This window comes from Protomyctophum parallelum (assembly GCF_964188405.1).
Source record: "Protomyctophum parallelum genome assembly, chromosome: 6".
In the NCBI taxonomy this organism is placed as follows: Eukaryota; Metazoa; Chordata; class Actinopteri; order Myctophiformes; family Myctophidae; genus Protomyctophum; species Protomyctophum parallelum.
The window spans coordinates 13,767,961-13,792,011 of NC_139701.1; the positions used below are offsets into that span (position 1 = coordinate 13,767,961).

The 24,051-nt window shown below is 42.4% G+C and overlaps 2 protein-coding genes across 2 annotated transcripts; both read right to left on the minus strand.

Moving 5' to 3' along the window:
• Positions 1-1,466: 1,466 nt before the first annotated feature.
• On the minus strand, positions 1,467-15,489 carry malt2 (MALT paracaspase 2; the record flags this gene model as incomplete). The annotated part of the gene is made up of 16 exons (XM_083767174.1): positions 1,467-2,622; positions 2,905-3,045; positions 3,799-3,956; positions 4,601-4,750; positions 4,895-5,025; positions 6,285-6,359; positions 6,474-6,651; positions 9,684-9,887; positions 10,017-10,106; positions 10,228-10,281; positions 10,760-10,856; positions 11,214-11,394; positions 11,858-12,024; positions 12,676-12,806; positions 14,240-14,406; positions 15,350-15,489. The coding sequence occupies 16 exons, from the start codon at positions 15,487-15,489 to the stop codon at positions 2,143-2,145; spliced, it is 2,544 nt and encodes an 847-aa protein (XP_083623300.1). The 3' UTR covers positions 1,467-2,142.
• Positions 15,490-16,751: 1,262 nt separating this feature from the next.
• On the minus strand, positions 16,752-24,051 carry LOC310860806 (extracellular calcium-sensing receptor-like; the record flags this gene model as incomplete). The annotated part of the gene is made up of 8 exons (XM_083767996.1): positions 16,752-17,665; positions 17,751-17,874; positions 17,962-18,189; positions 19,178-19,453; positions 19,699-19,795; positions 20,412-20,641; positions 23,519-23,582; positions 23,939-24,051. 8 exons carry the CDS (start codon positions 24,049-24,051, stop codon positions 16,752-16,754), a joined length of 2,046 nt encoding a protein of 681 aa, XP_083624122.1.

Here is a 24,051-nt window from a genome sequence, read left to right on the forward strand (position 1 = left end):
TTCCCAAAATCTCGTCCACTTTCCCTCCACCACCCACCCCTTTTCCCCCCTCACTGTATATGTTTCTTTTCCCTTTTTACCTCCTTTATGATGAATTCCTGTTCTGTTCTTTGGCTATATAGAAGTGTATATTTGTAGTACGTCTCTAAATGTTTTGATGAATTGAACAAGGTGGACCCTCTTGTAAACAAGTGCAATGCTTTATTATTGGGTCGTCCACTCACAGTTAACAGTCTTTGTATTGAGTTGTGCTTGAAATGTACTGTAATTCTGCAAACTGTTAATAAATATTTCAATCAATTAATTGCTCACTCACACTCGGTCACTCCAGCATGGCGGTGTGACAGTGAAATTGGTGACCTGCTGGCTGCTGATATATGTGACAATCGTGTGTAGACATCACGTAACGTCAGTGTCTGAACGTAAAAGTTAGTTTATTAGCAGAGTCCAACCTAGCGGAGTAGCGGCATTTAGGCCACATATTTAAAAAACCTCCATGTACATTATGTGAACTCCACAAGATGTTCACATATTTCGACAGGCACCAATCTCCCCGTAACACCGCCATGCTGGAGTGACCGAGTGTGAGTGAGCGAGTGGACGAGATTTTGCCTTTTAGAGTGTAGACAGAGTTGCACATTGAGGGGGCAGAAAACAGCCCGGTCACGTGGTTCATCATGTACTCGGCATTCCGTAAACTTCCGGTGTCCCTATTCGCCATTATCGACAATATAAGAGCCGCGCCATTGGACTGGCCGTCTGGCCCCATGAAGTGAACGGAGTTGTCGTAACTCTGTCTTACTCTATGGCTGGGTGTTCCGTGATCCAGAGATGTCACTGCGCAAGTGCAGAACAGCAGAACCTGCAGCACAAAAGGCCTCTGGACAGGGCCCCTGCCCATGTGTCCATATATGGAGCTGGCCTGTTCTGATATCATTCTGACATCTGCATAGACTCCATATTTGGGCATGGCTGACACTCCCATATACGCCCATATACTCCATATATGGGCATAAAAGGGACACAGACATAATATCTGGGTGGGGCATGCATTTGTAGGCCAGTGCCCAACGGGCACCGCTGTAGAGGCTCCAACGGCACCGCTCTAGTATAACATCCTTTTAGCAGACCTTGTAGACACTGTACTGTACTGTACTGTACTGTACTGTACTGTACTGTACTGTACTGTACTGTACTGTACTGTACTGTACTGTACTGTAGGCCTACTGTACTCACATTTGACAATGAAAGGAGAATTTACGTCGTCATATGTGCCTGAAATATGACATAAATTTGTGGCAACAAAAACATTAAATGCCACTGGACAATGAAAGGAACATTTGTGTCATATGTAGACGAGCAAATCGGCTAACCAGTCACATACATTCAGTTGTCATCTTACATGATCATGGTGAAAAGCTTTTTTCTGCATAATGAGTAGGCTACTTTTACTTTTGGTACTTTTAAGTACATTTTGATGCCAATACTTTTGTACTTTTAATCAACTACATTTTTTATTCTAGACTTTTACTTGTAACGGACAATTTCCATATTGCAGTATTGATACTTTAACTCAAGTAAAACATTGGAGTACTTTTTCCACCACTGCATTCTTCCTAGGATAAATTATGTCAGCATGTCATTTTGCCATTCATGAGCATTCAATTTCAGATATCTACAAACCACAACATAGGTATGTTATCAGGAATTCAGAATATAATATGTCTATTTCAATTACTTGCTTTACAGATGGGTAAAGGATAGGATGAAGTAAATACATTTTTTATTAGTTGTCAAAACAATATACTGTGTCTGTACCAAATACCAATAGGCTTTAGCATACATCTATACACGTTTCTACAAACTAATAAGGGGTTAAGAATTTTCCCTTTCTCAAACTCCACAGAAACATCTTTTTTTTATTTAATTTTTTTACATTTTGAGAGTACTCAAATTAACTTTACAACTTTCGTTTGAACTGTGCCCATTCCATTCTACAAACTGTGAATACAAATGTCAATCTGGCATGCACCATGCCGTAACACCTATATCAAGCACACCCACAATTAATTATAAAACCTTCAGCTGTGTTTACCGGTTTAAATGTCTGCTGTAAAAAGCACATAATTGTAGTGTGCCCCTCTAACTAGAATGAAAATCATAAGCATGACTAAACTTGTAGTTATTGTCATCTGCTTGGCTATAAGGCAAGCTCCTGTTGGCGGTAAGAGGTTTGGGAGCATCAGAGTCAAACAACTCAGGACCGTCGGTCTCCTCGGGGACGTTGAGTTTCCCAGGTGAAGTCGCAGAGGCAGTGGAGTCAGTTTCTCTCACAGCCTCTGGATGATGATATGACCACGTAGTCAAAGCTGAGCCAATAGACGACGTTTCAGAATTGGGCAATAAGCCTGTTTCGAAGCCCTCGGTGAAGGACGACGACTCGGGAAGGTTGAAGGAGCTCGGGTCACAGGAAGACGCGGAAGAGGAGCGGGGCAATCTGGCTTCGTGGAGGTTGAGTTTGGAAACCAGGGGTTTACCGACCGAGATGCTTTGTTGTTCCTGGACTTCCTCGTCCAAGTTTGTGTACCGGTAGTGAAGACAAACAGTGAACGTGAGCTCTGTCTATAAAGGGAATAGGAAGCAAAATGTTTCCTTGATGTGTGATGACACAAATAACAATTACATATTGCTAAAATATAGCCAGCATACTTTGCTTTTACATGACAGGCCTGGTATGTAGCTGATTTGTGGGATAATTATCCCTGCTAACCTAATGCTTTCCGACTACTCCAGGATTGGAAATTTGTTGGAAATTGGTTGGAATATGTCTCAGTCTTTGTTCCTATATCCTTGTAAAAAAAAGTGCATGCACACAGAGCAGATAGCCAAACATGGATAACTAACCTTGAGTCTCTGCAGGCTGTGGAGGCGAGTGTAGAGGCTGGGGACGTCTGGTGACGGCAGGTCCACCATGGACAACAGACAGAAACTGCCTGCTTCGGCCAAGCTCTCCTGGTTGCTCTTCTTCAGGTCAACAGCTGGACCCTGCCAAAAGCACTTCATGTTATTACTCTCCAAATATGGAGAGTGAGTAAGGAATCCAGGAGAAAATGTATTGTATGAGCTACGGTTCAAGAGTTATGAATGTTAAAGTGGGTTGTTGTAGCGCCACCATGAGGCCGCGATGTGAAATATTTGGTCTCCAAGGAGTGTGTGTGCAAAGTTTCACGCTGATTGGTCAAATGGTGCCAGAGAGTAGCTGCGCGCACACACACACACACACACACACACACACACACCCTCACACACACACACACACACACACACACACACACACACACACACACACACACACACACACACACACAGACACAGACACACACACACACACACACACACACACACACACACACACACACACACACACACACACACACACACACACACACACGAAAACAGAGTCTCCGGTCACGGCCTATATAGCCTAATGCTCTATAGAGCATTATATAAAATGTAACATACATTGTATGAATACCGTAGATATAGAGCATTATATATTACAGGGGCTAAACCTGTTTATGCCCCAACGTGCTAGAAAGGTATACTCATTATTCTACTGTTATGCTAATGCTTTAATTGTCTGAAGGAAGCCCAAATAGTAAATACGTTTTATTCTTATGAACCTGTACTCAGGATGTAACAATAAAGTACAACCTTGAGGTAAGTCACTGGGCCATGACAACACATCAACAAGGATGATCTGTGAAATATGTGGACGTATTCAGCCAACCAACGTACATCAGAGAAGTCTGTTAGCTGCGCGGAGCAGGACGTGATGTTCTTGGGCTTATCCAGTATCCGTGTGTAGATGATCATGGTGTTGGAGTACTCTGCAGCGAAACCCAGCTGAACCTTCACTCCACAGTCAAACTGTAGACTACGGCTCTCGGGTAGCACTGTGAAGAGACAGGGTGCATTGATTCAGTGCGGCATCATCACAGACCTGTACAGACCTTATACTAAAGTCAAATAACATATAGACGTGCTCAAGCTCCAATTTGTCAATACAAAGACGGACTGCCTGCTCTGTTTTTTTGTGTCTGTGTGGATAGCAGATCGCCGCACTATAAACTTGTAGGTCTGCTAAAAATCGTGAAAATGTGGCGCAAATCTTTGAATATATATATTATTTCAGAGCGAAAGTTTTGAACTCAAATCTTTGCTTCTTGGGGGGTCCCTGGAACAACATATTTTCAGATGGGGGTCGGCGGTCAATTACATATAATTTTGAGAAAACGACTGACAGAGAAACAGGTTTTTCAGAAAACTGTCAGGATTTAGAAGACATTTGTAGAATCGTCCTCAGGTCTAAATGGCATGTGCGATGGACATGTGGATGGAGGTTTGAACAGTACCATGTGCGATGGACCTATACTGGAGGTTTGAACAGTACCATGTGCGATGGACCTACTGGAGGTTTGAACAGTACCATGTGCGATGGACCTATACTGGAGGTTTGAACAGTACCATGTGCGATGGACCACTGGAGGTTTGAACAGTACCATGTGCGATGGACCTATACTGGAGGTTTGAACAGTACCATGTGCGATGGACCACTGGAGGTTTCGTGCCGACGTGGCTGCAGGACAGTCAGAGTTCCGTATGCGGTCAGCGAGTGTCCGTCGCTCAGACAGATTGCTGCGTAGCTCCAGAGCCTGCCTCCCTCGCATGATTTTACACTGACCCATGTCTGGTAAAAGTAAAGGAAATAAAACGATTTATTTGCCTGTGTCCACTTGGGCACTTAATACATTATACACAAAGCAAGAGTGCATGCTTACACACTCACACACACACACACACTCTGTGACAAAATAGATATTGTAGAACACACCTTCAGCCACCCTGTCTAGCATGACGGTGACCTTCTCGTCCTCTCTGAGACGTTGTTTGAGGAAGCTTATAAAGATGCCGTTGGACAGGTCGTCTCCTTGCACCTCCTCGTACGCTTCTGCGTCCACACACCTAAATATCAATACGGTAAACAAGACATTTAATTTTTCTCTTTTTTCATTTGTTTTAGAGAAGTACTCTGAGTCAGTGTTGTTTTCGTCGACTAAAACTACTAGCCCTTACCCGTTGTGAGATATCCCCCCTCTTGTGGCCGTGGGGGGTACTGCTCCCTGGGTGCGTTTTCGCATTTTTAATTCACTAATAAATTCATTATTAATCATTAATGTTTCAAATCGAAAAAAGGGCTTCGTTAAGACCTCCATATTATTATGGTCCATGCCTGTGTGAAAAGTGAGTGAGTGATTGGTGCAGGCAGTGAGGAGCTACGGCAGTCACAGCGACACACAGACACACAGACAGACAGACAGACAGACAGACACACACACAGACATTGACTGAATTATAGTATGATGACGAAAAATGTTCGTCGACTAAACCTTTTTCCACTGATGATAACTAAATGAAAACTAAGCTATGATGATTAAAACTAAGACAGCAAGTGTAAAATCAGGCATTACGACGGCATCAAGGCCCGCCAAAATACACATTTTAGTCGACTAAATCAACTGTAGGATACTCGACTTCATGGTCTTCCATGACCACGAAACGAATACACATCATTGGGAGAGGGTCCTCTCTCCAAGGTGGCAGACGCAGGCCTGTTCAGAAAGGTGTAAACTCTCACACATGCTCAAGCATTGTTCTCATTGTCTCTGTGAAGTTTTTTGTGGGGAAACTACCGGTAAAGGCTTGTGAGTGGTGATGCATGAGGTTATTAGTAGTAGCCTACCTTATGGTGTCCGTGAAATTTGTTCCAAGACCCGACTGGTTCCGAGATCTTTTTTAATGACTGAACCGAACCGTGAAATTGTTACCGAGATCCGAGTGGAGCCGTCAGAAAACAAGAATGGCTCAGTCATAACTGGCAGGTGCACAAAATGATCTCTAACAATTGATGATCAGATTTTGTCATCACATCTGACTAAATGTAGCCTACAAATAAACAATGCCTATTGTTTATTTGGGCAAATAAATCAATTGAACAGAATATTAAATAATGAGAATCACAATGTTGTGCATTGAAGATCAGATCTATCTGTAGCCTAATAGCGATTGCACTTAAATAGAAAGACAGAAATTTACATTTATGGTCTGTATCCAGAGAGCTGTTTACAATTATTTCTAACATTACAAATAACACACATGCTTATTGTAGTTAATTAAACACCGATATATATATAGAGTCATGTCTCAGGGGATCAATGACTTACGTAGCATATCCAAACACTATGTTGGCTGTCACTTTCAGTGGCCGCGATTGAGTAGCGACGTCATCGTTTAGGTTCCTATAATGAAGAGAATGAACAAAATGTATCATTGTTGGTTCAATAAAAGCCTTATCTACAGTTAGAATATATGTTAGGAATATATTACAACTTAAGAACATTAATAAATAATACCTTTTGCGACACATGTCCAATAGGAAGACGTTGAGTCCCGTCTCTCTCTCCTGCATCCTCTGAAGGACACTCTGCACACAGAGGCAGTGCTCAGACGTGTACGCGGCAGGGGCATCGATGGGCACCATGAAGCTGTTTCCAAAGTTCTCATAGCCGTGGCCAGCAAAGTACAGCAAGCCTGGAAGGGACACCGAAGAGGAAGGGACATATGTAGACTACCATAAGGTATATACTAACTGCACATTTTGCTCCAGTTTTCTGAAATAAATATTTTCACGATTTTTCAAAAATAGCAGACCTACAAGCTCGTAGCACGCCACTCGCTACGCGCCACAAATAGAGCTGCTATTTTTCAATAGCTACATTACAACATAATGTTTAAAACACCAAAAGGGGGCCCAGGCCGTAGCGTAACGGTCTGGGCACCGGACTGGTGATCCAGTCGTGGTGTGCCGCGGGTTCGACTCCCGGACCCGACACGGCCCTTACCGCATGTCATCCCCCCATCTCTCTCCCGTTTCCTGTCAGCCTACTTTCTATCCCTTAAAAAATCAATAAAGGCGTAAGCCGCAAAAAAAAATATCTTAAAAATAAAAAAAAACAAACACCAAAAGGGGCCCGAAATGGGTTAAATTACCATATTCCACAGTTTATTTAAACTGTTAATAGTGTCATCATTTTGTGTCAATACAGGACACCCTCCAAACACAGATGATGTATTGATTAGATTCTCACATTATGTCACATAGGGCAAAAGTTTCATACAAATCAAATTTGTTTGAGAATAAAATTATATCAGGAGGACAGTAATTCTAATCTATAGCGTTAAATAAATCTGAATGAAATGGTATTGTTTTTTAAAGAAAAGCTAACATGGCCTACCTAAGCCTAGCTTAGCTAAAGCTACTTTCCAGATTTTGTATTTGAGTAAAGGCTTTCTAATCCTGCGTTCACACAGGCAGATGCAAAGATACAGTCTACCATTCATTTTCAATGGAAGCCAGCGACATAAAAATACATCTGATGTTTGTAGCTACTGCAAAAGCTCCAACAAAGCTACAAAAAACGTTGAGCTTCAACACAATCTTTTCCAACATAACTTGTGACTATCTTTTGAACTCGAATAACCCAACTCATAATTGTATTTATTTTGTTTTATTTTATTTTATTTTGTTTCATTTTTTGTTATTTATATTTTTGTCATCTGTGCTTAAATTATTATTTTTGTATCCTACTGTTTATTATATGTCAAATATGCATGGTTGTTGTTTTTGTATGTCTGTACTCAATTATTAATGTTATTTCTTATATTGTTTTAATGATGACGATAACTGTGGGGGGAGGGATGGGGTGAGGGAGAAAATGAAAAAAAAATGGTATGTTCAAACTGTACTAAATTGTTGAAACCTAAGGCTATTACCAATAAATGGAGTTGGAACAACTGATGTTCAGGAGGAGGAGAAACGCGCATTGGCCCTGCCCTTCATGCCACTCTCCGCCCTCCACGTCAATCTACCTGTCCCCATTTATACCTGCCCAGTACCACCCAGAATCCTCCATGCTTCGCCCGCCTCGCTGCGTCGCACACCAGCCGCCTTCCTACAGGCTTCTCGCAACCCACCCCCACCCCTTCACCTCCATAGCAGCTCCTCTCCCCGCTCCCCCCAAAGGAGCTACTACATCCACCTCGCCAAAAGTGGATCAAACGATTAAAACAAAACTCTCTCCTCTCATTATCAGGTTCCTGCGGGGGGATATCGTCCATGCGCACCGTAAGACGAACGCCTTACGACGAACGCCACACGGCGAGTGCCATTCGACCTCCTCCCCAAAGACTCCAGGGTCGGCGACCCCCCCGGAACCTACACATCCGCATTCCTTCATCCCTCCTTCATCCCTCCATTTCTTCACTGTCAATAAATTCCTTAAACCTCCCCAATGGCGTGTTTATTCCTACTAGTGAAACATATATTAAAAAAACGTTGAGCTGGTTTCAACTTCAGCTACAAAGCTTTGCATCTTTGTATCTTTTCCATCTGCCAGTGTGAACGCAACATTAGGGCCTTTTCAGACGGGCAGCGACCGACGCGCCTAGTACTGTATTGTGCAGACGACTCTGATTATAAGACTCTGATTAATTTGTGGAAAAAGAACATTGAATGTCAAATAGTCTAGATTTTTTAGGATATTTCCATTGGAAAAAAAGGAAAAACATAGTCATATTCATATTTTTTGAGCTCCGTGAAATTGTCGCGCGCATGCTCGTTTCGTGCACCACTCCCGCGACTGACTAGACCTGGATTGTGTCAAGCTTATTTTTTACGCAACGGGAGTCACCTCTCATGAGTCATGAGCAGACCTGTCGTTACCCCGGGCGGCAACGTCTTCGTCACACGCTCCCTGTCTGAAAAGGCCTTTAGCGATGTTTCATGAGTCAAGGATTTTAATGCAAATAATACAAATCTCTTCTTGAAAACCAATTAAGATCAATTTGATGCTGGAAAATAAAGCATACATTTCAACGAGTTGACTAAATTAATCAAAAATGGTTCGGAGCCCAGGCCGTGGCGTAACGGTCTGGGCACCTGACTGGTAATCCAGTCGCAGTGTGCCGCGGGTTCGACTCCCGAGCCCGACACGGCCTTTACTGCATGTCATCCCCCCATCTCTCTCCCGTTTCCTGTCAGCCTACTGTCTGTCCCTTCAAAAATCAATAAAAGGCGTAAGCCGCAAAAAATATCTTAAAAAAAAAAAAAAAAAATGGTTCGGAGACTATGGGGTCCATTCTTTCAATTCATTCAGAATTTGAATCCGTCTCTGCTTGGGGATGGGTGAGGTCTGCTGGACTTTTGATTTAGAAGTAGCCTATACTGTGATTGGATTGCTGTGATGTAATGCAGATTATGGATGTATCATGTACCTATGATTGTTTATAGGATGTTGTGTACTGTTGTTTTGTCTGTTTTTGTCTGCCTTTTATTTTTAACCTTTACTGATCCTGTATTTAAGGTTTGTTTGTCTTGTCTTTTTTCTTTGGGGTGAAAATTCAATGTGTTTACTCTTGTATGTCATACTTGTGGGGTTTATTTAAGAGAAGCTGTTAATGCCACCATTCATTATTTTTCAACTCCTGTATTTAAATAATGCTTCTGTGAAAAAACCAATAAACAAAGTTATAAAAAAAAAGAAAAGAATGGTTCGGAGACCAACCGTAAACTCCTTTGTCCAGCAGCAGGAGGAACTCCGTCACCGCACGGTGCATCTCCTGACAGTCGAGGTCCAGCAGGGAGACCACCTTGAAGTCCAGCTGTCGGAGGAGGTTGGCCAGCTCGTGGACATCCGCCATGGGCGCACACAGCGGGTTGTGGTAATGATAGTTCATGTTGCCTATCAGGAGAGCCACTTTGTCTGTGGCTGTGGACGGGAAGGAAGGACTTGACTGATCATTAAACAAAAATTGCTCACTGAATGCTTAAACTGTATTCACTATAATAGATGTTTGGAGATAGATCTTTACTGTGTCCAGAACGGTTGAAAACTCACCATGGAAACTAGTTTTCTGCCTGGCGGGGTGAGGGCTGGCTGGGTTGACCAGTGCTGGACTGTTCTGTCGCTGTTTTACATATTTTATGTCTAATAAAGTATCAATCAATCAGAAAACAAACAAACAGAAAGAGGTGAGACATATATTCATGTAACCATCCACTAAACTCACCACAGCCACAGCCGCCCCCAACAATGGTTCCAGGAATACCTGTGCCATGGTCAACTTCTGACCAGGAGGAGGAATCACTGATAGAGCTGGGGCCTGAAGAAAGAAAGAAAGAAAGAAAGAAAGAAAGAAAGAAAGAAAGAAAGAAAGAAAGAAAGAAAGAAAAATAAATACAACATCCAGTATGTAAAGGAGAATGTTAATATTACTTGAATTGAATGTACAGGAGCGAACTAGTAACTGATATGGTAGGAGCGAACAGATGACAGAAGTTAAATTAAAACCCATTTTGGGCGGGAACCCCTTTTGCTGTTTTAAACATTATGTTATAATTGAGCTATTGAAAAATAGCAGATCTACAAGCTCATAGTGCGCCACCGAGTGGCGCGTAGGTCACGAGCTTGTAGGTCTGCTATTTTTGATAAATCGTGAAAATATTTATTTCAGAAAACTGGAGGATTTACTGTAGAAGATTATTTTTTTAATTTCGAGGTCAGGTCAAAATGGGTTAAATTTAGAACAACACTCTACTTGTACAGATACAGATATATACTGTAGTGTATACGTATATTACCAATGTAGACTTGGACCGTATCACTCCATGTCTCATGGTAAAGGTTAAACACCCTGCAGCTGTACTGTCCTCTGTATGCCGTGGTCACACAAGGGATCTATACAAGACACCAATCACAGAAAACAATGCAGTCCAACAATGACGCGATATATATGTGGGCTATTGACAAAACACCAAGTCAAAGTTATCAATGTGTTTTGAATTTAATTGAACATTTTGAGGTATGCATTGGCCAAGAAACAAAGCAACTAGTAACTAAAGTTCTCAAATAAATGTAGAAGTATAATATTTGGATCCAAGATGTAGATTTAGTAGTGGAGTAGAAGTAAAAGTATTGTAAATTGGAAATACACAAGTAAAAGTACAAATACCTCAAAATTGTAGTTAAGAACAGTACTTAATGTACTTTGTGTTACTTTCCACCACTGGTCACGGTCAGAAGAGAAAGACATACCCCAAGCGTGCCCTGCTTCTGCTGTGCCATGGGCTCCATGTTGTGGTACCACTGGTACTGGGCCGGGGGGTTGGCGTCTGCGGAACACTTCAGAACCAGAGCGTCCCCCTCGGACAGGGTCCGGCTCTGAGGCTGACAGACCACCCGCAGACCACTCACCGAGCCCGGGAACAGACTGCTGCTGCAGCCTGCAGGAACCACAAAACAGAACTGAGTTTGTATTAACACATCAAAGATGCGATTATTATAATCCATTTCTAATGGTCTCCAACCTTCTTAGAGTGTTTCAACCCTCAGACACTACACTCTCCAGTTGGCGGGTCAGCAGTGATTGGCCAAGTCACTGCCCCTCTCCTCCAGGCTTCCAGCTATAGACAAATCTGCGGAGGGGGCAGATCCATCACCGAGGCGCAACCGGCACCAGCTATAGCACTATGGCCACACCCGGGCCAACAGGGAAGGCAGTGTCCTGCCGGCCAGGTGCAGCAAATCAGTGCGCACCCCAGCGACCGCCACGCCCAGGGGCACCCTCCGCGGCGGACCTGCCCATTGTCCTTTCTCTCATGCCAGAACTCAAACTAAACTTTTGACAGTATAATGAAGAAGAGAACACCTTACGAGAACATGAACCCGTCCGTCTACACAGAACGGTACCTGGACTGGTGTCTGAGTTGTGGAGGAAGCGAACCTGGGCCCATTGTGAGAAGATGCAGTGCTCTCCATGGTTAACCCTGCAGATATAGTGGCCCACGTGCAACGGGGACAAAGGGCACAGGACCAACTCTGGAGCACTTCCAGTGCCGCCCAATATCTACAGAGAAAAACATAAAATAAAAATCTTTACAGCCAACATTAAAAGAATAATAATAATTTGCATTGCATTTTTATAGGGCTTTTCCAAGTGCTCAAAGCGCTTGGAAAAGCATCAATATGCATACATACAAAATATGTGTTGTATAACATGAATGAAGGTCAAATAACAATATGCCTTTCAAAATGTAGACCATAACATTATGCAAATTATGAAGAAGAGGAAGAAGAAGTGGAGAGGAAGATAAAAAAAGATTTCAACGATGGCAGTGGAAGACTAATGAATAAAGGTCATTGTTTTCCCCTTGGGTGAGGAATGTCTAAACTTCTCTTTTTTAACAACAATGTTCAACAATATTCGTCACATACTCAGTAGTCATAATGGAAGTGGGGGGAGGGAAGAAGTGAAGTGACTGTGTAGTGTGTGTAGTGTGTAAAAATAAAAGGGAAATAAGTGACAGGACGTGTAGGTGGGGGATTGTGCATGTGTTCTGCACACATGCAGACAACCGATATGTAAGTCCTATTGTCGTCGTGACACAAGTTGCTGCATGAGTAAAATGGGCTGCTCTTGATGTAAAATGAAAAATGAACAAAAACAATATTGGATTCATTCCAAGTGTATGGGTGCTTGTTCAAAATGTAAACTGACCTCCTCCTTGCCTCTGAACCACTGGTAACTTAGCCCAGGCGGACCGCATGCTTTACACGTCAACAGCACCCTGCCTCCCTCCGACACCTGCTGGGACTGGGGCTGCACAGTGATTCGAACCTGCTCTGTCACTGTTCAACGCACGCACGCACGCACGCACGCACACACACACACACACACACACACACACACAAAACATGAAGTACTCAATTTTCAACAGACAAGGGAATCAATACTTAACTTCTGCTGACCTGAAGGCAGCCACATCTGCACTTTATGAAAACATTGGTGACTAATATAACAGCTGCACTTTATCTGAGTGTTAGCTTAGGCCGGGTCCATTAGCCGATACGTCTTTGAAAGCTGAATTAATCTGATATTTCAGAACACATGAATTTATGCTGAATTTTATGTGTGTTTTTGGTGTGGTGTACATTTACTCAAGTAGGCCTACTGTACTAATTGAAGTAACATGATTTTGAGGTACTTGGTACTGGAGTATTTGAGACGAGTCCTCTACATCTCGATTCCAAAAAAAATACTTTTCTTTTTACAGTTATTTGAAAACCTGAGTTATACTAGTTACGTTTTAATAAAGATTTTTTTAATAAATAGCCAATCTACAAGCTTGTAGATTGGCTATTTATTAAAAAAATCTGAGTAGCCTAGTACCTTTTCCACCAATACGTATAGACCGATTCCGTACCGGTTTCATGGTCGCAGCCTACGTATTTCCTGTAGGCGGACTCGACATAGCTGCGGGAGCAAAACCCTCACCAGGCGCACCTCTTCCACTACAGTGAACGGCAGAGTGACTGATGTTAGTTTGCCTCAAACTTTACTCCTTTACCTGATTTTTTACTAACACTAACATTACAAAGATGCCCAGAACATCGAGATGAACCTTTGTAGTTTATGGCTGCTCCAACAGTAGTGGCAACATAAAAATAAAATAAAAACGGAATGTCTAATATCCACCGCGATGGCGGAGACCAGAGCCATTGAGTAATGGTTGAGACAAAGCAGTGAAAGATACATAACGCCAGTCTTACCCAATACCAAATATTTCTGTTTTATTAACACAAGGCTGCTGTACTTTATACCTCATACTTTAAATGCTTAGTATGAGGTATAAAATACAGCAGCCTTGTGTTCATAAAACAGAAAGATTGGGTATTGGGTAAGACTGAAATTATGTATCTTGCAGGATTCTTCACTGCTTTGTCTCAACCATTACTCAATGGCTCTGGTCTCAGCCATCGCGGTGGATATTAGACATTCCGTTTTATTTTATTTGTTATGTTGCCACTACTGTTGGAGCAGCCATAAACTACACAGGTTCATCTCGATGTTCTGGGCATCTTTGTAATGTTAGTGTTAGTAAAAAAGCAGGTAAAGGAGTAAAGTTTGAGGCAAACTAACATCAGTCACTCTGCCGTTCACTGTAGTGGAAGAGATGCGCCTGGTGAGGGTTTTACCCCCGCAGCTACGTCGAGTCCGCCTACAGGAAATACGTAGGCTGCGACCATGAAACCGGTACGGAATCGGTCTATAGCGCACCAACCTGTGGTAGTCAGGTACTGCACTGCCCCCTGGTGGTCTATCTTCTTCAGACAGTGGAGCAGGAAGCCCACGGAGCATGCGCGGTCAGCCAGCCTGGCCAAGAGGTATCGTCCTGGGCTGCCAGTAGGACTCATCACCTGGAGAGAGCAGCTGGTCAGCTCGGTCTCACTGCAGGCCGGCCAGGGGAAATAATCAATGGGATATGGGATCATTCTCATCATGTATTTAGTTTTATTTTCCTTTCTGAAACTATAAGGAACAGCTCAATATAATAATTTGAACCCATTAAAACCGGGAAGTATCAGTCTCATTATATGGCCAATTATATTATGGTCAATTCATCTTCAAAGTATTGAGACCGGTATTGTAATGTAGGCCTACTCCCCTGTGCCTGTCCGTCCATGCAAACTGTTAATAAAGTAGGCTATTCAATCAGGATCACCTGATGAAGGCCGCCTGCGGCTGAAACATCGTGTCTTATATTATGGTGTTTTAAATAAAAGAAAACACCATTGGAGCAAATCTGTGTGCGGACTCTCTTCTCTTCACTGTACTTATACCTTAGTACTTGTGTGTGTGTGTGTGTGTGTGTGTGTGTGTGTGTGTGTGTGTGTGTGTGTGTGTGTGTGTGTGTGTGTGTGTGTGTGTGTGTGTGTGTGTGTGTGTGTGTGTGCGTGCGTACGTGTGTAATTGGTTGAAAATGTTATTATGTTATTAACAGTTTGTAGTACAGTTCAAGGAAAGTGATTGAGATGCCAGATCTGCTATTCAAGGTATCGATTATTCAATTAGTTGTCAACTAATTTAGTAATCACATTTGTGATGACGGCTATGGCTATGGGTCAGAATCAATGTCACATATGCTACTTAAAGCATACTGAAATTGACATTTCTGACTTTTGACATTTTTGCCTTATATAGGATGTTAATGGTATAGGATCACATATAAACCCCTATAAAAAATAATTGCTTAATGTTGACAGTCGGTCAGCAAGTGGATTCATGAATGTATGTATTATATAGACAATATTTTAGGCCAATAAAAAAAAGATATACCAAATTTCCCACCCCACAACCCCAGGCTGCTGGACTAGTCGATCACGACACCCACCTGCAACTGAATCGAGGTTGTTCGACGGTCACTACGTTAGCCAGCTGCCTCCATCCACAGGTGGGTTTGTCCAGCATCTCGGAGAGCCTGCCCAAAGCCCTATTACCCAAACTCCCAATGCTCTGGTTCCAGTCCCCCATGGTGTGTTCCTTCTCCACAGGGCCGCTGTCCTGTACAGTGTAGTAGGGCTGTAGGCTAACAGAGAAGACGCAAATAAGATTCAATTGAAATTGTTCACACACTGCACTGCACTGCAGTCTGCACACACACACACACACACACACACACACACACACGCGCACATACGCGCGTCTCGGCGGTGAGTTCATCATTACTCTGACAGTAGCTCTCTCGTCTCGGGTGCCAGTCACGGCCAATGATCGACACTAAGTGATGATGACACTTGACACAACACAGTGGACACATTGTTTCAACATTCACTTGTTGACTAGCGCGACTGGTACAATGTCCTTCTTTCCAACTCCAAGATGTTTTAGACTAGAATAGTAAACGTGTGTGGGATAGTGGTGGTAAATAGTTGCTGAAACAAAAAGGCTAAAACACTTACAACAGCTACAACTTTTCCACAGCAACACTGGTCAAACACGAACAACCTGTATGTATAAAACACAGGATATTGAAACGTTATAACAGGTTATTGTCGCTATTCGTAGTTTACTGCTCGCGATTCACCGTTTCCGGTACGAAGTTAATAATATTTGACAATACCGATTAAAAACTCACCAGCTCTTCAGTGATAAACAATTACGACGTGGTTGATTAAGCGTGAACGTGGAGAAAGTAACATCTCACTTCATCTTCATTAGGCTGCCTGTCAGTGTCAATCTTTGCATTTGCCGTTTGCTTGACATGATTTCTGTCTGTTCCTCATTTCTGGCATCCCGTATATATCATTTGCATAAATGAGTTGCCCTACCCATTGTCCATTTTTACCTGCAGCAACAGAATCACACCAAACTCCGCAACTCCGCCAATCTCTCTCCGAGAAAGTTTTATATAACAATAATGTCAGAGGATATTTATTTACAATGTGGCACACTTTTATTCACATGCATTTCTTTAAAACGAGAGAAAACATATAAAAACATGTTTTAACTAGAACTGCACTCTGTCGAGTGCCTACTTGCTTCTTGCACACTAGTATGGCCTATTAAGTAGCCTACTGTCGACCACTTCAAACTGTCAAATCTCATGCAGCTTCTCTGTGAAGGAACATTTGAAATGGGCCCTGTAACACATTCTGCAGGCCCCCTGCATCCTCAGTCTTGGTATTCTTGGCATTTGGACCTGCATTGACCGCATGTATGCTGACCTTTGCGCATATATCCAATACACATATTGTAATAAAATACACACAATGTGAATTAAAAAATGTCTGCTTCTACGTCTTGGTGGCACCTCGACCCATGATGGACTTCTTAGTGTTTCTCTCAGGTTTCAAAATGATTATATAACACTTTGGTCCAAACAGTGCCACCAAAATGCCCAAACTAGATGCTAGAATAGCAAATACCTCCACTACATCTGCATATTTGCCTGGAGAGCTGATATATGCTGGTATGAAGGCTATCCACACAGCACAGAAGATCAACATGCTGAAAGTAATTAACTTAGCTTCATTGAAGTTGTCTGGAAGATTCCTTACCATGAATGCTAGGAGGAAACTGAGGAGTGCTAGTAAGCCAATATAACCTAGTAACATCGCAAAACCAACTGTTGATCCAACATTGCACTCATAGACTATCTTTTCAGAATAGTATTGTGTGTTTTTATGAGGAGTTGGTGAGGCAGACACAAGCCAGGCTGTGCAGATTATTCCCTGGATTGCAGTAAGAATCAGAACTGTTCCTCTCTGCTGTAGAGCACCAAAAAACTTCATAATGTCTGCACCCCCAGGCTTGGAGGCCTTGAACACAGCCAGCACCACCATAGTCTTTACCAGGATACATGAGACACACAGCACAAAGCTGATCCCAAATGCTGCATGCCTCATCTGACAAGTCCAAAGTCTGGGACGGCCAATGAACAGGAGTGAGCACAAGAAACATAGTTTGAGTGAAAGCAAGATTTGGAAGCTGAGTTCTGAGTTGTTGGCGCGCACCATGGGCGTCTCTTTATAATAAACAAAGATCCCCAGGACAATAGCACAGACAAATGTTCCTAGCAATGAGATGGTTGTTAGGGAGATTCCCAGCGCCTCATGGTAGGACAGGAACTCAATGCTCTTAGGGGCACAGTGGTCACGCTGGGGACTGGACCAGAAGTCCTCTGGACAACTGGTGCACTCTGTAGAGTCTAATAAATAGGACAAGATTAAAGGGACAGACACGTATCTTCTTATAACCTTCTGTACATATGTAGCTACATTATGTAACCCTACCTGTCTCATTGCTGAACTCTCCCTCAGAACAAGCAATGCAATCAAAGCAGCAGACCGGTTCTCCTTTCCTCCTGGCCACACGGGTTCCAGGAGAACAGCTCTCACTGCACACTGAACGAGGAGGCTGCAGAGGAAAGTAAAAATGATCAGTTTAAATGTAAATTTCAATCACATCATGAGCTCAATTAAAACATTAGAAAGTTGAAATTACTTTTGCAGATTGAAAGTTCCAGAAGATTCTGTCTTCATCAAGGGTGAATTCTTCATCTCCGGAGGGTGTCTTCTTGACCACACCTACATTGTGCATCTTTGTGCTTCCATCAGGGAGCCACGCCCAGTTCAATATATCGAAGATTGGTAAAGCATCACCATTCTCATCAAAGTATACACGATCACCACCAGATGTGGTGAAGTTGATATTTTCCAGGTAATAGAGAAGCTAGAAATGATGATGAGCAGAATCATGAAGAGCAAGAGACTTTAAAAACATACTTAAGGGTCCTATTATGTGTAGCCTGAGCTAACGTGTTAGGTTTCTGGTCTAGAGGGACGGGTCGCGGCTCAGATTTGCGCACGCCCTGATTGGATCTCATCGATCTGTCCGTCACCCCCGGCCCCTCCTCTCCCCCCTAGTGCAGGGCTACGTCACATCATTTGGAGCGACGCCCACCCGGAAGGGTTGACTCCCACTTTTAGACCAGAGCGGCCAATGCGTTCCTCCAGGCTTTCAATTTTTGCACCAACAAAAATGAAAGCCTGGTAGGCTACCGAGGCTATATTATGTGCAGCCCAAGTCACGCTACACACTATTTGGGGATTTAAGCATTGTGCAAGGGGTGTTCCTGTTGCTGAGTTGCTATCTTCCGCCACCAGCCTCATTACTAAAACATGTGCTCTACCCCTTACATTATGCATTGCCTTTGAACAAAACCATATTCAGAATATCACCCACATTTGTTGAGAATTAGGAGTGAGGAAGATTTCTGTATCTTGTGTGACTATTGCATAATGAAGAGAGGCATGACTGCATTTCTAAACAAGAAGACACAGTGGTAAACGTGTATTTTATTTAAAGAATACACTATACAGACCACCTTCAGAAGAACATGTGTAGTGTGTAGTACGTTTTGTCTCTTGGTTTCTTCTGTTGCTTTTGTTGCCTGTGTCACCACGATTAGGAGTGTTTCCACCTTGTCCTGTTAGTTCCCCAGCCTATCCCAGTGTTGATTAATTAGTTATGTTCACTTGTGCCCTGTTTTCCCTCTGTATTTATAAAGAAGGATAGAGACTGAACCGGCGCGAACCGCCTGCAATTTCGACTGCTCTGCCTCTCTGCCTTTGTCCTGCGTTTGGGTCCTAATCCTCTTGATTCACACCGTGACACCTACACACTACTAATATGTATTTTTTTCATTTATATATCCCACCTGCCATGGCTGTATTGTCTGCAAACTGGCACAGCTGTGCCCAGGGAAAGGACCTCTTCCTGGCACACACTGCAACATGTCATGGAGGCCGTGGGCCAGAGCATACACAGCCTTGTATATATTATACTGTGCCCTGAGATCAGACACATCCAACAGGGTAGTTTCTGCTGTTCCCAGGTCCTCTTGTCCAGTACACACCCTTCCACCAGCGTCCACCCACTCTGGTGGAAGGGGTGAAAATGTACAACGAAATGTGTGTTCCCAAAACTGCCTCACCTGAAAGAACACAATTAATTCATATATACCGGTAAATACAATGAATTGATTAATGTATTGATTATTCACTTCATTCACAGTTTGCAGATACTACAGTGGTACAATTATACAACGGTGCAAAAAGGATAACACAAAATGTCCTTTAAGGGCTTGTGTCCATTGTGGTCCTGTGTATTCAATTTATTGAGACATTTAAAGAGATACAATTAAATAAATATACAATCAAATTAAACAAAAATACTTACTATGTTATCCTCATGGTCATTGTCAGGACGTAATTTTAACAAAAAGTCCTTGAGACCTGGCATCTCTCCACGACGGATGGCAAAACCCAGGGTGCCTCTGAGGTATGGCAGGTAGTGAGGAGACTGGAGATAACCGTCTCCCCACCAAGCTGAAGTGGCAGGTAAGATCCATAGCAGACCTGTCACATTCTGCTTAACCACCTGTTCATCGTTTCGAAAGAAATGAAAGGCATGTCTGTCTTTCAATACATTATCATTTTAGATTCTTCTAATTACGAATCCCTAGATAAATTTACACAACTTCAAAATCTCTGGACATATACAACATTATGAATATTTACCTATGACCGTTGACCTTTAACCCTGATAAAAGTAATTAAAATGCCTGTAATATATATATTTTTTGTGATCATTAGAATGTCTAGAACATGTTTTATTTATTATTGTGAAAGATATCCCCCAAATGTAAATTATTAATTTATTATTATTATTTTAATAATTATTATAAATGTGCATACAATTTGCATAAAACTTTTTATTTAATTGTATTTCTTACATCATTTCCTCTGATAAGTCCTAGTAGTAAAAAGTAGTAATACGGTTGAAATCTCTTTTTTGCAAGTAGAAATTAATTTGGGTGTTACATCCTCCACAGATGTATCATAACACAAACCTCATCCAGGACATTATAAATATAGGGCCCGTATCCAAACACAATGACCACCCGAGCTGTGGACGTCTTCATCACAGTGACGATCCGCTGGACTTTATCCAGGTCATTGTGGAAGGGCAGAGCCTCTGAATAAGCCACACAGCCCAGCCCAGACTGGTCCAGGCCAGTCTGGAACAACCGGGCGGCGTCACGGCCAGCGTCACCATCACTGAACAACAGTCCTACCCACGTCCACTTGAACCACCTCATAGTCTGGAGCATAGCTCGCACCTGAGTGGACGAAGAATGGACGGAAATGTACTTAGGTTAGATCATACAGTATACATGGGCAAATGGCCCCCGTGTTCACTTATGTGGCCTGCAGGTTAATATTGGAATACTGTTATATTATTGATTTCAGCTGTTTAATTCCAAACACGCAAACATGACCCGCTTTAATTATATCTATAATGGTCAATATTAGTAGCATAATTACAATTTCAATTGTCTTTTTATGTCCAATGTATTTGAATTTAAGTATGTTTAATTTAAGTTAACATAAGTATAAATACATGCATTTGAAATTAAAAAAAAAATGTTAGGCCTACTTTTCAGGATTTCAATTAATCTTAGCAAAAATAGCAAATAATAATTCAGGAGTCTGTTAAAAAATAGCTAAAATATAAGATCCCAAACTCAAAACGTGTTGCGTGCTAGTTATTTCTACCCAACGGTATACACAATGTGGCCCTCTGGAGTGAGTGTGGAAATATAGTGGCCCTCTGGAGTGAGTGTGGAAATATAGTGGCCCTCTGGAGTGAGTGTGGAAATATAGTGGCCCTCTGGAGTGAGTGTGGAAATATAGTGGCCCTCTGGAGTGAGTGTGGAAATAATTGTGGCCCTCTGGAGTGAGTGTGGAAATAATTGTGGCCCTCTGGAGTGAGTGTGGAAATATAGTGGCCCTCTGGAGTGAGTGTAGAAATATAGTGGCCCTCTGGAGTGAGTGTAGAAATATAGTGGCCCTCTCCTACATCAAAGTTGCCCACCCCATGGGTTTGAGTATTCCAGTTTGTGAAACATGAACTATTAGATACCAACACATCTATTGTTATAGAAGTTCACCTGGAAAACAAAACTTGGCATTGTTCTGAAGAAGGATGGGAACTGAGTCCGGTCGCTCAGACAGGAACAACCAGCATAGTAACTTATCTGGAAAAACAGAATAAAAACAAATACAAAATATCTATTCTGTAATGTACTAGATCATAGGTATTCAACAGTGCGTCTCGTACCCTCAGGGCAGTGCTACTCAACCCGCGGCCCCTGCTTATGCGGCCAACAATGAAAATATAATATTAGTTATTTTCACAAGTTTTGAACAAGATTTTAGTTATTGTATTGTAAAGAGTTGTATGGCCTGATGTCAACTCAGTATTAACCACTTACTGTACTTCATCACCTGTGATAATCTGTTCATTATATGTTCTCTTCACACAAACGCAGGGAAGCTGGAAGTACCTTCACTAAAAACACCGGGACAACGCTCCACACGTCCCAAACTCTTCTGGCTCCAAAACTATGGAATGCACTTCCCATTACAATCAGAACTGCAGCCTCACTCCCAATCTTCCGCCGTCGTCTGAAAACCCACCTTTTCAGACTCCATCATGGCATGTAGCACTTGCCCTAGCCCCATTTTTTATGTAGACTATAGATATCATTTTATGTAGACTTATAGCATTTTTATGTAGACATAGCACTATAGAGCATACATGCATTGTTCATTGAGGTTGGGCCTCATAGATTGAAATGTGGCTTTTTACTCTGTGTTTCCTTCATCTTTAGACTAGTCGTGACTTGTGTATTATGTTACAAAATACATTTGTAAATGTTTCAAAATAATACTGACATTTTTAGTTTGCGGTCCTTGGACTTTTGGAGTGGCCCCTTACACCAGGGCTGAGGGGCTCCACCGGGCGCGTCAGCGTCGCGTCTCCGTCACCGTCACAGAATGTTCCCTTTTTAATCAATGAAGGGTGGCTCCACTGCCCGCGTTGCGTCGCGTCTCCGTCACCATTAAAATTGCCCCGGTTCGTTTTTTGACGCACGCGACGGAGACGCAACGCGCCCGGTGGAGCCCTGGCGTTAGCCATCTTAAGTTGAGTAACCCTGCCCTAGGGGAGCCTCCGGTTTAATTTAGAGGGGCAAAAATCTTTGTATAATACATGTGCCCGGGTTTCTTTTTTAATCTGAACTGGTTATCTGCAGTAAAGACAAACATGTCCAGATGTACAAACATGATTCTTTCCAATACTGTGGAGAGGATGCTGGCCAGAGAGATTCGGATGTGCTGTTTGAGAACTTTACATGTCCTGCCATTGGCAATTCAGTAGAATGCAGTACATTGTCAGAAACAGAACAGATCAGTAGATTGTCAGTGAATTAAACCTGCAGGGAAAACATGCATTTTCAGAAACCTTCAAGAAAAGATCTGTAAAGTGTGAAGAGTTGGAATGGCACATCTGTAGGTCTGTTAGACCTGCCTTGTCTTTAAGGACAGGCTCTAATTGTACAGAGGTGATTGACTCTGTACCATGAACCAACAACACAGACCAAGGGCAGTTACTTACCACTTTCACTTAAAACAAAGGGGGAAAAAAGACAGAACAAGAAAGACAAAATTGCAGACTACAAGCTCAGAACATGTTACACTGTGACCTTGTTGATCGGCTGTGTTTGATACTTTTGTCTAACACTAGCATAATGAAGAAATAGGGCTTTAAAAAAGCATTACAAGTTGAAATATGGAGACACAAGGTTTCTTCTCGACAGTAACGATTATGTCTTTCAAACGGCAAAAAGACCAAATTTAATATTGATCATATTATAGATTTGCAAATAGCCAAGTAAGCAAAATTAAATAAAACAGGCTATGGTGAAAGGGGATTGGAAACTTACCATGGGCACTCTGTATACACCTAATATTCTAGAGAGGGTAATAGAACTTTTTGAGCTACTAGGACCCACAATTCCAAGTACTGGAGGAGACCCAACACAGCTCTGATCGAGTGTAAACTGCTCCTCTCTCCCACTGATCAGTGACAACGCTGCAGGGACTGCAACTCCAAGCGTTAAACAGGTGTCATGGCAACGGTATCCCAGAGTCACATTGGGGAGCAGGCTGGGGTCTCTGTTGATCTCAGTGATGGCAAAAGCCATGATCTGTGCCATTCTGAACGCTGGAATGGAAAAACTAACACACACAATTACACTGTAGCCTTGAATATCATTGCTGTCGGGCAGAAACCTTGTATCTCCATTTTAAACGTTCTGTTTTTTTGTTTAATATATTACTTACTTTGTCATGCTACAGTGTGACAATTTTTCTTTTGCTATTTTTGAAGAAAATATTTAAGTGAAAGTGCTTGTGACTAAATAATAACTACCCTAGGTCCATCCAAACACATGTTCTGAGAAGGTTTCCTCCCGACAGCCTATATCTCTGTAGAAATATACACATCAACTAATCATGTTTCTATACATCAAAACAAGGTTGGTGTTGTCTTGCTGGATATTCGTGATACTCACCGACTGCAAGAGGGCTTCTGCTCCTTGGACTGTGTGAACGTCAGCTCGGGGAACACAGAAGCCAGGTGGAATGGAAACAAACCACCCAGAAGCACATCTCCAGCCTTGTACAT